Here is a 16,658-nt window from a genome sequence, read left to right on the forward strand (position 1 = left end):
AAGTTAATTTTTTGTCAGATGCCTCTAGCGATGGGGAAGTCTGATATATTATCTGTATCGTATGGGTTACCGTTATAATGGGGTACCCATATCGTATCGGCATAGTAATCATTGATTCCAAAAATAATAAAATACACAAGTAATCATTGATTAATTTATTCTTTAGTAATTGTTACTTCGGTTCCTAGAGTACTCAAGTAACGAATGTGTAAAGTTTTACTTGCAAAAAAAAGTCCGAAAGAGTACGTCACGCATCTTAAATCTCTTTTAATAATTGGTACAAGTAAAATTAGCCCACAACTACAAACTATTGTCAGTGGAAAATCACAATTACATAAATCTCATTAGAATTTCATATGTCATTATGCTTGTTATAAGTTATTTTTTTATTTAAAATGTATAAAATGTTGGTTGAATTCATTTCAATAATTTGTTGGTTAGTATATAATAACCTACAACAATGTTATGAGTAGTTAGCCCATGACCATATCAATGTAGATGTCATATTAATTAATATTCAACGTAAAAATAGATTACTTCAGTAAACTAAATTTATTTGCTATAAACAACATCTAATCTCTAGTAGATTTTTCTTTCAAGTATACAAGCTCTCCGCGGGCCGGACAAAATCTGTTCGCGGGCCGGATGTGGTCCGCGGGCCGTAGTTTGGAGACCCCTGGCCTAGGGAAAGAAATTTTTAACCTCAAGTTTATTAAAATGCGTTAAACCTTGTTGGAGATGTTATTTAAGAAAATGTTCAAACACCCTTATCATTTTCCTTGCAGAGATAGAGCATATATAGAAAAAAGGTTTGAATTTGTTACAGCTTTAATTATGGTTGACTTTAGAAATATTTGTAGAAACCGAGTTTTAAAATTCAAGATAACAATTACGCCCCTGGTGGCCATTTCAAAAACTCGAAAAGAATTTAATAATAAATTTTAAAATTTCTTGGACCTGCATACGTTTACCTCACTGGGACATCCGGTATAGTATAGCATTATATTATGCATCAATGTTGATAAACTGCACTTTAGCCACTAGTTTGATTTGCCACGAGCGGAGCGAGTGTTTAATAAACCAGTGACTAAACAAGTTTTTGCAAAACAACAGGAATATATTTACCTAGTGAAGTGTGACCGTCGAAATCTACCGAAAACATCTGATTGCTCCCAAGCCCTTGACTAAATTATACCGGAAACGTCCGAAGTGGCTCTCCACAATAATGGTTATAACGAAGCTAAATGTCACTTTATTATTTCAAAGTATAAGAGTACAAGTACAAAGTACAAAAATATAATGTTTAATCGTGAAAAATGCAGAAAAAATAACGGTCAATCATTTCATTCGCCAAATCTCCGTGTTATGAAATGATTAAACTATTATAGAAAAAGATTCAATTATATACAAAGCATTAAAATATCAAAGTGCAACGCATCTTATTTAATCGGGAAACAATTCAATAAAAAAGTAGGTCAGCACGTTTTATTAAATCCTCTGCACTTACTTTTAATTAATATGTACATGTATATATTATTTTTTGCTCCCAAATACGCGTTTTGCGGCCTGTGGCAGTAGGTCGCTGTTTTACCGACCCGTATCTCCCACCCGCCCAAACCGGTCGTTTTTAGACTTAAATAAGCAATGGTTAGTTTAAGGAGGCTCTCCCCGCCGCCTCCCTCGATGTGGGTCAATCCGCCAAGAGGAAATAAAAAAAAGCCCAAATTCTATAGTATTACCTAAATTTATTTACAATTTCCGTCACATAATCATTATTATATAACACGCGGCTTATTGGTATAAAACAAAACGCGTAAAACCGCATCCAACCCATTATCGAATAATCGGAAATTGGGCAGCACATCACAGTTCGGCAAATTCAAATATCTGCGTAACAGCAAAATGGTACCGAATGAGCAATTGTTTCGCTATGTCTAAAGACCCCGGGGTCAAAACGGAGAGACGTTCTATGACCCGCGACGTTGTCAGATCGATGAAAGGAAACAACGTGAAGAAGGGATCGAATGAGGACCATAAACAACTATATTATATTGGTTGGATGAGGGCTTGGTTTTGATTTCGTCGATATTTATGGCATATGCCGAATAAAATTATATTCATTTATCAATGATTAATCTCAAACAAATATTCCAGTGTATGAAGGAGCCCAACTAATCCAAAACTAGTTTTTCCTGAGGTCAAACGGATTTATCCTACACGAAAACTAAAAGAATATTGCCGTTTTCGCTTTTTTTCTTCTATGGCTAAGATTAAAAGATCACAATACATAGAATATTAGACCACAGAAGAAATTAAAAATAAAATTGAACTGTAAATATGTAAAAAAATGTGGATTACTGACAACCTTGTCGGCGGATTTGCAGACTAAGTGGCGCGCGGCATCTTATTTTAGGTTACATTATTCGTTTGCCGTTATTTCCTAATCCATTACGGGAGTACCAGTCAAAAAACGTCTTAGATGACTTGATTAATAGTACAATTTTGGAAATGAACGTAGTCGAATCCCAGTCACGACTGCGCTGTGAAACGTCGCTTAGCGGAAATTTTACACAAGACGCGGCAAAATAAACCACACCAGCGGCAAAACTTTTTATTATTGCTCGTGTTATAACATCCCCAAATTGTTACAATAATACAGGGTCGTTGCACATAAACCTACCTACAATAACATTCAGGAACAGCGTAAAACCTTAAAGCTCATAAAAACACAACAACGAAAGTTATTTATATATCACTGCGCGCGGCTACAATAGTTAACAAAAAAATGTAAAAATAAAAACGGGCGGTGCGAACGTCCACTCATAGTCAATGGGTCCATCCTTTGGTCAGTCGTTTCCACAGGCTAGGCTTCTCGACGCTTTCGGGCGGCGGCTGGTCGTTTTTGATCTGTTCCAAAAACGCCGCCGTCTGGTTATTTTCGTTCTCGTGCGACGACGCGTCCCCAATCTCCCTCAGGTCGCGCATCATCTTCTTCCTGATCGTCTTCTTCATGCTCAGGTGCCGTTCAAGCGTTTTGTACTTGTGCCTCGTTTTGTGGTCAGTGCCCGGCGGGTCGTTGTAATGCATCGGTGCAGTTTCCCTCGCGGTTTCCGCGCGGTTCGCGTTCCACAGGTCACGCACGTCGCGTATCTTTCGTTCGCCCACCGACGACGACATCGTTCATATTTCTGGCCCCCCTGAAACACACCGCTAACCTGTAACGCGTGGCGCGTGCACGAAAAGAAGAAGAAAAAAACGCATCACCGCCGCCCGCGACCCGTTAAATGTCGAATAAGTTTATTTACAGCTGACCGTCGCGACTCAAGCGAACGCTTCTTTGTGTTTACGCCGTGCAAAGTCGGTTGCACCTCACACGCCGACCGAGTCATTTATTTGTTTTACGTTATGAACCGCGAGAAGCGGTTCTTTCAAGGTGAGCGACTTTGGAGACGCGACATCCTGGACGGCGGTGCACTCGATAATTTCTCAATTTCGTTGCGGATTGTAACGGGACGCGCAATAATTACTTAGATTGTATAAATTTGTGTAATAAATTTAACGGCCCGCGGATGAGACTTACCCCGTTGAGATGGATGATTTTGGGCGCCCGCGGCCGCGATCGCTGTCGTATTATTCGGGCATCGAGGAGAATAGTACTGATTTTCGTGTGAGCGAGTCGAGCGTGACCAAAAACTTTTACTTTCGATTTTGTGCGGGAAGGTAGGCGATCGGGTCTCGTTTCATTGTGTTTCCGAAGGTGGATGATTTCATCTCGTTTCACGCCGACCGGTCGCACCGGCCGGATCGAGTCCGAGCGGCCATTGTTGTCCGCGTGACTTTTTAGGATTAACATCGCAACGCAAATCTGTCGCTTTCATCTGGCGCCGTCGCGATGACGTCACCGGCTCTTGCGAGGGAGGTGGAATAGAAAAAAAAGAATAACTAACTTTCTTATCTCTGCGCGGATCAGTTTTTGGTATTTTTCGTGGCCTAGCGATTTACTTTGATGATATTTTCGATGCAATTCGATAAATTATTGATGCCTCTCAGTCGGCTATGACATTTTCGTACCACTAACCTTTCGGGCAGTTTGCATTGTCAACACACTTAATCTGTATTTTCACTGAAAATATATTGTTATTTGGTTCCACCGTATAGCTACTAGAGATATATAATACGCCCTGCAATAAATGAAAAAAAGAGAAGATCCATACAACATGCGCATGCACGCGATTTAAAATCTGGCTTTTAACCAATAACCTTGCGGTAAAAAGCAGTTTTTCTAAATATGCCTAAACCTCATACAATCGCCTGGGAAAACGAGTTAAGTGTGTGGAAATCGCTGTTGCAATTTTGTTTGCTGCGCAGTAATTTTATACGCGCAATACCTTTGATTAGGATAGTTCGAGTATTTTAGGGAGTTCCATTGAAACAAAGCCGTGGAAAATATCGAAGAAGCAGGGAAACGAGATTTTCTTAAACTGTTTGATTTTAATACAGTAACTATACGCAGATAAGAAATTTTTTATGCATTTTTCTTCTTATCGGTCAGGAATTCCAAAGTTGGAAAATTTAAAAATATCAACTTCACTAACAATAGCAGCTACTGAGTCAAATAAATATCTGCGAATAATCATTGATAAACATTTGAGATGGGATCTTTAGGTAAGATATTTAATTAAAGAAATACGTTATATAAGAAGATTTAACTATTCTTAAGGACTATTTCAAAGTCGAAGAGTTAAAAACATTGACGTATGTTATATAAATAAATTTTAGCCAAAAAAGCATAAGTTTAGTATAGCTCCACGAGGATAATACAATAAACACTATTAAGGGAGTGGATTTCTGAGCTTTAAATTTTAAGATTTAATTTTAGACATAAAGTTGTAGACCCGAACGTGTCACTTCAAAGTGAGCTGTTGGTTTGATATTTTTTGTATTGATTCGATTTGTTGAAATAAACAATTTATTATTTTACATTATTGAACCTTTTTTTAAAATGTAGGTGTTATACAAATCTAATAAATAATTTGTTTTTAAAAAGCTGTGCAACAATGCAATCCAAATTAGTATTAAATGTACGAGAATTGTCCAAAATTTGGCTTTAGAGAACATCAATACAATTTTCAATTTAATTGGGATTTGGGATTACTATTTTTATTTTCTGGGTTCTTTCTGCGCCGGTTGTTTAGAAATCAAACTTGGTAACTGTTGGAATGCAATACTTTGCGTGTTAGGTACATTTATTTGTATAAGTAATATGCAATACATACGTTTGTTTATCTTTGCCTATCAGCACTGTAGATGTCGGATTCGGTTGTTCTCTGTACTTGTCTGTCTTGTGCGCGTCATGTTAAAATGTGTGTTGCAATTTCTGTATAATAAACGGACGGTTATTTTGTGCGTATTTATTTTATTGGCAAACGTTGATAGAAGTAGCGAATTCCGCTTGTGCTTGTCGCCCTGCAACAAACACTAAAAACTCCGTCTATTAAGCGGCAAAAGTTAAAAATCAACCTTACAAAACTAAATTCCACTAAAGATTTAGATTTACTTTGAGAATGGTCAGAAGGTGACTTATGAAATGAGGATATTTTTAATTGTAATAAATAACTGTTTGAGTACCTAAATATTTAGTGAGGTTCAATTAAAACGCCATCTTCATATATTTTTTTATTAAACAAACAAGTATATCACAGACCATAACACCAATTACACTTATATAATATAAAACAACAATAATAAAGGGGGTCATTATAAAAATATACATGTTTCGTGTTATTGAATTATCGGTTACTCGACCGGAAATGATCGCCATACGGTTGTAACACGTGAAATTACCTAAAACAATTAGATATGAATGCAGAACAATTCTGACCTACAACGCTTCGACCGCACGATTCTATAAAATAACTGGCATCACCGTTAATGAGTATTTGGAGCAATTTTAACACTCTGAAACGTACAAACCAATCGTAAAAAAAAAATTATTACCATTTTGTTTTGAGTCGATTTATTAGAAAGGCGCGTTAAACTATAGTTTAGAACATGAGAACATAAAACACGTAGGGGATTAGAGTGCTTCCACACGTTGCAAGTATGGGTGGGTTAAACAAACCAAAAACACATTACTTAACTGTGATTCTTCGTTAACTTATCCTCCGATGGTGGCGCTGCACCAAACCAACATGTTTCTTAACTGTGCTTATTATTATAAACAAACGTAAGCGTTCGTAAGTTTTTCATAATGTTTAATGTTAGCTTTTGACCAGCTGATTATACCTGCTATCAATTTCTGTGGTGTGTGGTTTGCAAAAAATGACACAAGAACAACATCTTGTTTATCGTATTTAAGTAAGTATCCACAAATCATATGGCTTCCGGTTGGAACAAACTGTTTTGTCGGTAAGTTCTAAATATATTGCTAAAGAATAAAATGTTTACATCAAAAACTATAGGTTTAATTGTTTTATGTTTCTAGAGTGAGCAATTTGTTGTGTGACATCAGTATAACCAAGGCAAACATGAAAACAATGCGGCCATTTAAAATTTTTAAGGTTAATATTTTTTTAAGCCAGAGGTCTCATTGAATTTATGGTGATCATTAGTTATATTGACGATTTCAATAACGGGTTAATATGGATTATTAAAAATATATGTTAAAAAATAATGTACATTTTATTAATACCAGTTAGATCCCGTTAATAAAAGTTTAAGCCGTAGGTGGTGTTGGCGGTACAAATACGTTTCGCAAATATTGTGAATTAAAAAAATAAAAATTTGATTTATTTTCATTGAATTTGAATTGCCACCTTTTAATCTTTTTTTGAATACGACTAGTTTCTTTCACCTCTACTTTTTATGGTCGTTAAATATTTGAGTCGGTGGTTTAAAGGTAATTTTTTTACAGTTTCCTGTTTGAGTTTTTGAAAATGCAAAATATTGAAAAGTGCTGCTGGGGATCGAAATTGGTTTTTAATTCTTAACATTATGTCTATTGTTAGGGGATACACAATTTTTTCTTTTAAATAACAAAGAAAAAACAGAACTCTAACCTTCTAATTTAACGTCAATGGAAAAGAAGGTGCAAAAACTAAAACGTCAGAAAATTAGGTTATAACCCGTTAACAAGGGTGAAATTTCATAGGAAGTACAACTGTCCCGCTATTTTATTTACATTTAAGCTTATTGGCTGGAACCGCTGTTATCCCCACACCTTGTAAGACACATTCTATCGTAAAAAACTTATGGTTTTCAGTTCGCAATGCAACGTTGAGGAGGCGGAGCCTCAACACAACGTCCTTAGATCGAGTCGATAATTTCTTGGCCCCCGCCCTACTATGTCAAGACCCGAACCTTTCCGTGAGGGTATCTATCTGCTTGAATGAGTACCCGCCTGCTCCGTCCAAATGCAACACGTGCTCGTGGTGTTGCCAAAGCGACTTCCTGTGGGACACCGTGAGCAACGTGATTCCCGCCCTCCTGCAGTACTCGTACATATCGCCCTCTACGTCGACCGATACGGCGCTGGTGCACTCGTCTAGCACGGCGAACTGAGGCTTGTGATAAAACAGTCTGGCCATCGCGATACGCTGCTTTTCGCCGCCCGATAGGACGTCCAACCAATCGGCTACAGCGTCCAGTCCGCCCTTGAGTCGATAAATAAACAAGAAAAACGATGAACTAGGGTTGTTTTGGTACTAAAAGGCTAAAAATTGAAACCCATAGGTGTAGGTGTCCGAGTTTCAGTAAAGGTTTTACCGATACTTACTCACCGAAGGGTGGTGAAATTCGGAGACCGACCCTAAGGATGGAAAAATGGCATAAGATAACGAGTGCAGTTGCCGTCTGTTAAAATAACACCCCACTGAATAGTAATGCTGAATAATATCCTCTAAGAGTGCACCTTCGCATCATGGAGGAGGTTGGCAAGAGGTAACTTCCAATCTAACTAACTGGAGACTAAAAGCTTCAGAGTTGACTTACTAAGACGCGGCTATGGCTTTAAGCATTTCCAGCACAGTTAACCCAAAACTGATATGCATGTTACGGGTCCGATTTCCGAGAGATGTGGAAAACTAAAACCGCATCGTGATATGTCAAGGCGTTTCCAAGCTACAGGGTGATTAATTTTGCAAAGAAACTTCCAAAGGCTACTGTAATTCTTTTTACAAAACTTCTGGATTCCTCCTGCGTCGGTTTTTGCTTAGTCGAAATTGCTGACGTTTCGCCAATCATCCTGTTGGTTTCTTCAGAGCTTGACTGAAACTGTTCAACTCAGCAAGTTCAACTCACCAAAAACAGACGCAGGAGGAATCCAGAAGTTTTGTAAAAAGCATTACAGGGTGATTCTTAAAAATGTGCGTTTCTAAAAAGCCTCTATAACGTTTTTATTTGTAAAGATTCTTATTAAAAACATTTTTTGAAGATTTTTTAAGAGCAAATCTACCTGTTCATCGATTTTGTCTTAAAGCCTTTAGTCCACGAGATATAACAAAACAAAAAATAGTTTTCTAATAAAATTTCCTGTCAAACGATGTGCCATACACCAATTTTTATTAAGTAGTTAAAAGGATATCTACAATTTTTAATACTTACGATAGTAGGCTGTGCTTAACTCTGACCTACGCAGTTTTACGGTATGTATCTAGGTGGCTATGATCACATGAAAACAATTGCCATGATACACAAGCCCAAGTGTCAAAAGTGGCATCTTCGTCAAGCTATGAAAATGTTTGAAAACTTTGAAAAGTACGACATGAAAAAATGTTATATTGAAAGTAACAAAAATCGACAGACGGCGTTAAATCTATATTTCCAGAGATATCCGAAAAGAAGGCAACCTAGCTCAAAAATATTTTTGAAGTTAAAACGTCATCTACAAGAATACGGATCCTTTACAAAACTGCGGCCTAGGACGTATAAAAGCCTAGGCAGCGATAGAGATAGAACTAACGGTTATGGGAGAAATAGAAATTAACACGAATACTTCCACCAGGGCTATGCAGAGAAACACTGGAATTCCACGCAGTAATGTCGTGCGGGTGGTTAAAAAACACAAGTTTAAGGTATGGGTAGGCAGAGTTTATTGGCTGATGGTGGACTGAAGACTTATGGGTGTAGCGTATGAACACATCCAATAAATCCCAAATGATACTATGTATTTCCTTCACCTAACGTCTGAGGCTTGCTAAAAGCTCAATAGAACTTGAACCCGAGACCAAAAGCTTCAAAGCTAACGATCTAACAATAAACCTAAGGACTGGATGGCTGAATCTAATGATGCGTGAACTGCAATGTAAATACGTCACCTCACGTCCGAGGCTTCACCGAATCCACCAAGACTATACACAACAATCTACGCGATAGTCCGTGGTTATATTTTTATATACAAAACTTTTTATAACTACGACAAAAATCTCACCTCTCTCTCGAGGATATAACCTAGCTTGACTACGTCGAGGTACTCCGCGAGCTTGGCGTCGTCCACCCCCCTCCTGGCCGCCTCCGTACCGTTATGGGGGTAAGTCAGCTGATCCCGGAGACAACCCAACGTCATGTACGGCCTTTGGGGTATATAAAACAGTTTGCCTCGGGGAGGTTTCGTCAGCTCGCCCCCGAACAGCGGCCACAGTTCGCCGAGTATCCGAAACAACGACGACTTGCCCGACCCGTTCGGTCCGCATATGAGCACGTTCATCCCCGACGTTATCTCGAACGTCAGCTCCTGTATAAGGACGTCACCGTTGGGCGTCACCAACGGTACCCTGTCGAACTTGATGACGTTGTTGCGGTAGACGAGTCGGCCGGCGTTTGGCGCGAGGTGGGCGGACCCGAGCAGCATGGTCCTCTCGTATTTGCCGGCGTTCAATTCGCCCAGGACGGTCCTCAATTGGGTAACCCTCGACGTGAAACCGGCTAGGCGAGTGAGGTCGCGTCCCGCGAGTACTAATCGACCTATCGCCTCCGCCAGTTTCACGAGCATCCTGCCGTAGGTGTAATAGAGACGTGACCGTTCGCCGTGGCTCCCTCTAGCGATTTTCCCCGAAATGAACGGCAACGACACGGCATAGAAACCGACGATGCTAGCGAAGTACTTCGCTATGAGGTTGTCGAACACGCCCATTATCACTTTGAACTTGAGGAATTTGCGAAGATGGTTGGACAGTTTTCTGTAGCTGGCGAGGAGGATTGTGCGCTCGTGGGCGTTCCCGTTGTAGAACGCGATCTCTTCCGAGTGCGTGATGAGACGGGAATTGATGTGCCTGAACTCCCCCTCCAATTTTTGCTCGCCCGCAGTCAGTCGGGCGGTGGGTTTGCGCAGGTTCGTCAACACCAAGCCCGACACGAGCAGGTAGATTAGCATGAGGGCAGGGGTGCCGCCTCCCATCGTAGTCGACAGTTTGTAGACGTATATGCCGATGTCGAGGAGAGGTTTGGCGGTGTTGCAGTAGAGATCGGTGATGGCTTCGCAGAATTTGTCGACGTCAGTTGTCAAAAGTTGATCGGCGTTCGATATGCGGTTGTCCAAGTTGGTAATTTTGTAATAAGTGTAGTTTCTCATGTACTCGTCGTATAAGCGTTTGGTTAGGTTAGTGCGCAGCCGTATTTTCAGATCGCCTATTGAATATTTCAATATATTGTTGACGACGGCCACGAGAGGCAGCGCAGTCAAAAATTTGATGAGCCGTCGATGGAAGAGGCGCTTGTCCATAGACACGATGGCGCTGGAAACAAAAAAGTGATTCAAACGCTAGACTCGACAACGCAATAGGTTGAGCTATCCAAGATAATCAAAAAAACAAAATGTAGCCAAGTTTTTGACGAGTAACGTATAAAACAAAACACTATCAATTTTCTGACATATAAACCTACATCATATTTTTTTAATGAAATACCCTGTATATTATATACGTGTTTTTAGAGATATCAAGGTAAACAAAAAAGCAAAATGTAGGGTTAGTGCCAAGTTTTTTTCCAAGTGACGTGTAAAACCAAACACTATCAATTTTCTGACATATAAGCCTACTTCATCTTTTTTAATGTATATTATGTATGTGTTTAATAGAATATCTTATTCCGATTACAATGATGTAACACACTTTATATTTTAGTCCACTCGTTTTTGACAAATCAGTACAAATAGGAAATTTGTATATAATTTCAAAAAGTGTCTTAACCGACTGCAACAACAATAATTATTTACAAATTAAAGTAGAAAAAAAATACAAAAAATTACAAGACAGACTAAAGTAAAAAATTCTTTATCTAGTCTAAATGTGACCACAATTTTCCTGAACACACACTCTAATTGTATGATGCTTTACATTTAGTAAGGTTTCCGAATTGTCTTTTTTTTTGCCGAAGTTCCACGTGTTACAATAAGTTCTGTGCACGTGATTTTTTGTGTTCCCAAAAGAAAAAATCCATTAATGTCAAGTCGGGGCTGTTGGCTGGCCAATCCATAGTTCCGCCATTCCATATCCAACCAATGGGATATTCCATGCTAAGAACATTTTGAACTTGCACAACATTGTGAGGAGGGCCACCGTCTTGTCATATAATCGGCGCTAATATATTTAGGGGTAAATCTCCTATATATTGTTCTATTTGGTGCTCTAAGAGTAGCAAATAATGATTTCCTTCTGATCTATAAATATCGGACCCAAAATATGGCCATCTCTGACACCACATCATACATTAATTGATTGGTACCCTGGGTGTATTTGTCTATCATTATTTAAAAATCAATATCGCGTATTTTGTCTATTACAACCCATTCTGGTGGTCAACGAACTTTCATCGGTCCATAAAATGTTTTTCAAAAAATTATTATTTTCATTATGTCTATTTAAAAAATCCAAACAAAACAGCTGACATTGTTCTGCACTTAGTTTTTGAGTTTTACGAAATTTAAATAAATTATATTTATTTCTTTCAAAACTGAGTGGGCTGATCTCTGAGAAATGCCCGTCTCTTCATATACTATAGTAATAGAGAAAACTCGATGTGCTTCATAGAATTCCAATATGTTTGCCTTATTTTCTTCATTTAAAACATTATGATTCCGGCATACCTTTTTAGTATTTAATACGTTACCGTTTTCTGCAAATTTCTTTGCCAGCCTTGAAAATATCTGGTTTGAAGGAGCTCGGAGCTCTGGATAAAGTTTAATATACTGACGACGAACTGCGATTGCACTTTTATTATTCAGAAAATATACTTGAAGTATATCACTCCTTTCACGGATGCTAAATTCGCGAAAAATCATTTTAACACTAATGACTTGGACAAACCATCGATGTTGATTACTAATACGCCAAACATAATCATAATTTTATTTGTCAGTCAGAGCACTCCTTGAAATTATATAAAAAATTCCTTTTTTTTGCCGATTTGTCAAAAACGAGTGGACTAAAATATAAAGTGTGTTACATCATTGTAATCGAAATAAGATATTCTATTAAACACATGCATAATATACATTAAAAAATATGAAGTAGGATTATATGTCAGAAAATTAATAGTGTTTTGTTTTATAAGTCACTTGGAAAAAAACTTGGCACTAACCCTACATTTTGCTTTTTTGTTTACCTTGATGTCTCTAAAAACAAAAAAGTTACAGCCAATTAAAAGGTTATCACTGTACGTGTTATGCAGCAGTTATAAGAACGTGCTTGTACAATAAAAGTATTTTTAAGTTATTTTAACTAACAAATATATTACAAAGGTTTAGTTATTGTCAGCTTGAATTGACAAATAGATAACACAGACACAGATCTTTGACTTTAGTGACAATAGAAACTGGAATTTAAGAAAACCGAAATTTTTGATGTATCTTTAAGCAACTGAAAAAGAACATCAAAATGAACACGTGAAAACATGTATATCGCTGACAATAGCTCCAAAATCTAACTTTGAAAAAGTTATTGAAAAGTTTTAATGATTACTTCCTTACCTAAGAAAACGCAAGGAAAGTTATGTGATTACATTTGTCAAAATAATTAGAGTTACGAAAAGCGAAAGGCCATATATGACCATGTATGATATATATAATGTATATGACAAAGAAAAACTAGAACAAATATTTATGACTTTGTAGACATTGAACTATTACAGCAATGCTACTTCCGACATCATTGGTTGTGAAGCAGTTTTTTTAATGAACATTGATAATTCAATAGTTTCACTTATATGGAAAAGAATAAAAGACTTCCAGTTTAAGTGAACATGAAAGTATTCTCAATCCCTGGTTATGACTAAGAACGGTACTTGTGATAAAAATATATACTCCCAAGTAATTCTCCAAAATATGTTGTCTTTATCTTTCACCATGATTATTGTGGTAATGTAAGTAAATCACCAACAGATACTATCAAAAGAGTTCGAAAAATTCCTTCCTACCTAAAACATTAATTTTTCATCAGAATCAGAGATTTAAAAAAAAAGAAACGTGTTTCAGTGTTTGGCCATGATAAACTTAAAGGAAAAAAACCATGGTAGTTCCACTATAATATTGGCAAAATTATAACCAAGTAACAATAGAGACTTCATTAAAGCATATTTTAGGGACATTTCCATTGATAAAAAGAAAATGTTATGGCGTCTACAGACCTTACTTCAAACGTACTCCTGTGAGTTATGCTAAATAATCTAGTGATATTGTCTGTGATTTTATTATAACCTTTTCCTGCTAGGTTACTATGGAGTATCCGTATTCTCATCGGAGGCCCATAACAGCCCGGAAAAGCTTTTATTGAACTGTAAAATCCAACGAGAATCCAACTACATAGCGATGTAGTTGGGGAAAGGTAACTTGTAAAAATTTAAATCTAACTTTACTTCAAGTTCGTTTGAATTTTGGCAACACCGAGCCCCCACCAAACATTGGAGGGATAGTGCCCCGAACCATAGAAATTTGAGATGTTTTCTATGATCTGCGCCAACGGGAAGATTCAGTAGTCAGTGTTCAAAGTTCAGCGATATTAAAACGGTAGTAATTCGCTTAATACGTTTGTCTATGATTAAGTTTTGGTTAACCGCAATCGCCAGTTTCTCATTCGAATTATTAAGATAAAATTATAAAACGAAATATACGAGCCAAGTGGAAAATCACCTACGCAGCATAAAAAGTGAGGTTACCTTGCCTTTTGTTAAAACTTAAGTACGTAATTGATACAAGCGTTTTCGATTTACCTAGGTCGTGCTTTTCAAATGTAGTACTTTTTGGGTGTGACTTTCTAATTCGCTTTCTATTTATTACCGCCCTATAATTAAAAAGAAATAACCAGTAGTGAAATCTGTACTATTTAATTCAATATGGAACTTTCCCCTTGTCAGCCATTTTGCCTCAAGTGAATTCAAAACTACGTAATGCGCGAAAAGGTAAATACGCCATCGATTTTCGTTTAAAAGAGTCGACTGCAATTAGTACGAGTACCTTTCTATTTTGGTCCCATTGTTAATTAACCAGAGATCGCAAATCGATCGCGCGACCAGGCTAGCGGCGATCAAAAAAAACATCCCGCATTCCGGAGAAGTCCATCCCGGCACTATTATCTTAAACAGCTCCGCGAGCTGCCGGAATAACTTTCTATCGACGTGCACCTTAACCTTCGACTCCTTCTTTTCCGTTATCATGTACTTGGGTTCATCTTCTAGATTATTCACATTTTTGCTGCAACAAAAATTCGGTGACGTCGGCGCCACCGCCGTATTTACAACCCCCTACCTCCGCGGTCCAGAGTCACGTTCCTTTTTCCTCCGACTTAGCAAAAAAGCAGCGACGACGACTCCCGCGCCCGCGACGGCGTTACTTTTGGTTAAAAACTTGCTATAATTCGGAGCCATGATTCGGACGACGAAATCGCGCCGCCAATTTCCGCGTTAAAAATAAAAATTTGTGCTTATCATCCACGCAACATTTGAAAAAGTCGGGATCGCCTGTCCGTGGATTCAAGGCAACCAACCGTAAACATTTAAATCGCGTCGCTGCTGCTACGTCATCCGCTTACGTAACGTCGCGTTTCGATTGTTCGGCTAAACCGCGACGACACGACGTGACGTCTTTGACGGGCCGCAAACGACTACTGAACAGCAGATATCAATAGCAGAGCCTGTAATTTTTGAAAGCCGGTTCGAGAAAGTTGTACCGTCTCCCGTTGCGATTGCAAATAATATGCGATGCGCTATTATTCCAAGTCGACTCGGTTATTATTTTGTTAAGGCCTCGACGTTTTGTTTATCGATGCGAATGGAAAATAGTTGGCGAAGATGCGGGAGAAATTCCGTCCGCCATGCAAATCTAACGAGTTCCAAAGATTTCTCGCTTCACCTTGCCGCCGGCTACCATGACGCAATAACACGCGATTGATGAAATTAATGAGTCGCGTATTAAGTCGTTAATGGTTTGTTGGAAAAATATGCTATATGTTACTGACCCCCAACTTCATATTCTAGCATATATTTATTACATAGTCTAAGCATGTTCCTAGTATAAGCCACTAGAAAGTACATAGTACATTCCACGTATTGTCTTCTAGCGTTGTTACATTGCATTTTTTGGCAAAGAACAGAAAAGCTTCTAGAAACAAAACTTTATTTAATTGAAATTAATTGAACAAATTTCCCAGAAAATTAATGTCCATATTTAATTCTGTAATTAATTTGTAAGTATATTTTTTCTTTTCTTGAAATTCTCTCTTTAGCTTTAACAAGTCAGTATTTTATAATATCAATGATATCATTCTCAGTTGCCTCCCTTTCTTGCAATTTGATTGAATCTAAAAAAAAATAATATTACTAATGAAAGTTTGTAATTTCTTATATATAAATACAGCCAAATATTGTAATAAACTCAAATTAATTAAGTTTAATTAAATTAAACAATTTTCCAAGGTAGGCTTCATTTTTTAGTACGAATTTGGTCTGTCAATTTTCTATACATAACTTTTCCCACTTTTTGGCCAACAGAATTTCCTCCAATTCTTGCTAATTCAGACATCTAAAAATAGTAAGTAGTTCTACTATGTGATGAAGGTGTTGAGAAGTTGGTTCATTATTTCCACAGTGGTACATTATTATGATTCCTATATTTAATTTTAACAGCATCCAACCAATGTCCCATATCCATTAGTTCAGAATGCATTTTTTTACATTATGTTCCAATGAATATGATTCTAGATCAGCTTCAAATCGCCGTGTCTTCATCATATTTCCAATGTTGTGTCCAATCTCTGTAGAAGAACTAGGTATCTCAGGTAATATCTGATTTTCATGAAATGCCTGCTTAAAGTCCTGAGAAACTTTCAGAATTTAGATCCGAATATGAGGCTAAAATCCCTGCAATCCTAGAACGTTTTTGCCTATTTTTAAACGACATACTAAAACCTTTACGACGCTTTGCAGGCATACTTTTTTTTTATAACCTAGAAGACTTTACTTACTTAAAAATGTGAACTCCAAACAAGCACAAACACTTGAAATGCCACAAACCTCAAATGAAATTAAATTCGATGCGCGGAAGCACGGAACTGTGAAAGCGTTTCCCGCGCCATCATTTCCGACAAAATTGAGGTTATGTCCATAAACGAACTATTATCATTAAGTTGGTTAGTTATGCCTCACAGATAAAAGATGGTCGGTAAATTGCCATG

General features: G+C 37.7%; 2 protein-coding genes across 4 annotated transcripts; both read right to left on the bottom strand.

Annotated features, from left to right (window-relative positions):
* Positions 1 to 2,598: 2,598 nt before the first annotated feature.
* On the bottom strand, positions 2,599 to 4,649 carry LOC132702892 (uncharacterized). The gene is made up of 2 exons (XM_060671747.1): positions 3,581 to 4,649; positions 2,599 to 3,197 (listed from the first exon to the last, which is right to left on the bottom strand). The coding sequence occupies exon 2, from the start codon at positions 3,175 to 3,177 to the stop codon at positions 2,827 to 2,829; it is 351 nt and encodes a 116-aa protein (XP_060527730.1). The 5' UTR covers positions 3,178 to 3,197; positions 3,581 to 4,649; the 3' UTR covers positions 2,599 to 2,826.
* Positions 4,650 to 5,663: 1,014 nt separating this feature from the next.
* Positions 5,664 to 16,579, bottom strand: LOC132702888 (ATP-binding cassette sub-family D member 3). Of its 3 annotated transcripts, XM_060671741.1 has the most exons (5): positions 16,449 to 16,558; positions 14,735 to 15,119; positions 14,444 to 14,680; positions 9,428 to 10,730; positions 5,664 to 7,652 (listed from the first exon to the last, which is right to left on the bottom strand). In XM_060671741.1, the coding sequence occupies exons 2-5, from the start codon at positions 14,851 to 14,853 to the stop codon at positions 7,347 to 7,349; spliced, it is 1,965 nt and encodes a 654-aa protein (XP_060527724.1). In that variant the 5' UTR covers positions 14,854 to 15,119; positions 16,449 to 16,558; the 3' UTR covers positions 5,664 to 7,346. The 3 variants fall into 3 exon arrangements, with proteins under 3 accessions (XP_060527724.1, XP_060527723.1, XP_060527725.1); XM_060671740.1 differs by lacking the exon at positions 16,449 to 16,558 and having other exon boundaries at positions 14,735 to 15,416; XM_060671742.1 differs by lacking the exons at positions 14,444 to 14,680; positions 14,735 to 15,119 and having other exon boundaries at positions 16,449 to 16,579.
* Positions 16,580 to 16,658: the final 79 nt, after the last annotated feature.

The sequence above is a fragment of the Cylas formicarius genome, unplaced genomic scaffold, assembly GCF_029955315.1.
Source record: "Cylas formicarius isolate icCylForm1 unplaced genomic scaffold, icCylForm1.1 PGA_scaffold_6__28_contigs__length_40554024, whole genome shotgun sequence".
NCBI lineage: Eukaryota > Metazoa > Arthropoda > Insecta > Coleoptera > Brentidae > Cylas > Cylas formicarius.

Bases quoted from the DNA above. Each gene is read 5' to 3' on its own strand.
- LOC132702892 (XM_060671747.1), bottom strand. From the start codon at position 3,177: ATGTCGTCGTCGGTGGGCGAACGAAAGATACGCGACGTGCGTGACCTG.
- LOC132702888 (XM_060671741.1), bottom strand. From the start codon at position 14,853: ATGGCTCCGAATTATAGCAAGTTTTTAACCAAAAGTAACGCCGTCGCG. The intron at 14,681-14,734 runs GTAGGGGGTTGT...TTTTTGTTGCAG, and splicing joins CGTGACTCTGGACCGCGGAG to CAAAAATGTGAATAATCTAG. The intron at 7,653-9,427 runs GTGAGATTTTTG...TATCGACTCAAG, and splicing joins GTTATATCCTCGAGAGAGAG to GGCGGACTGGACGCTGTAGC.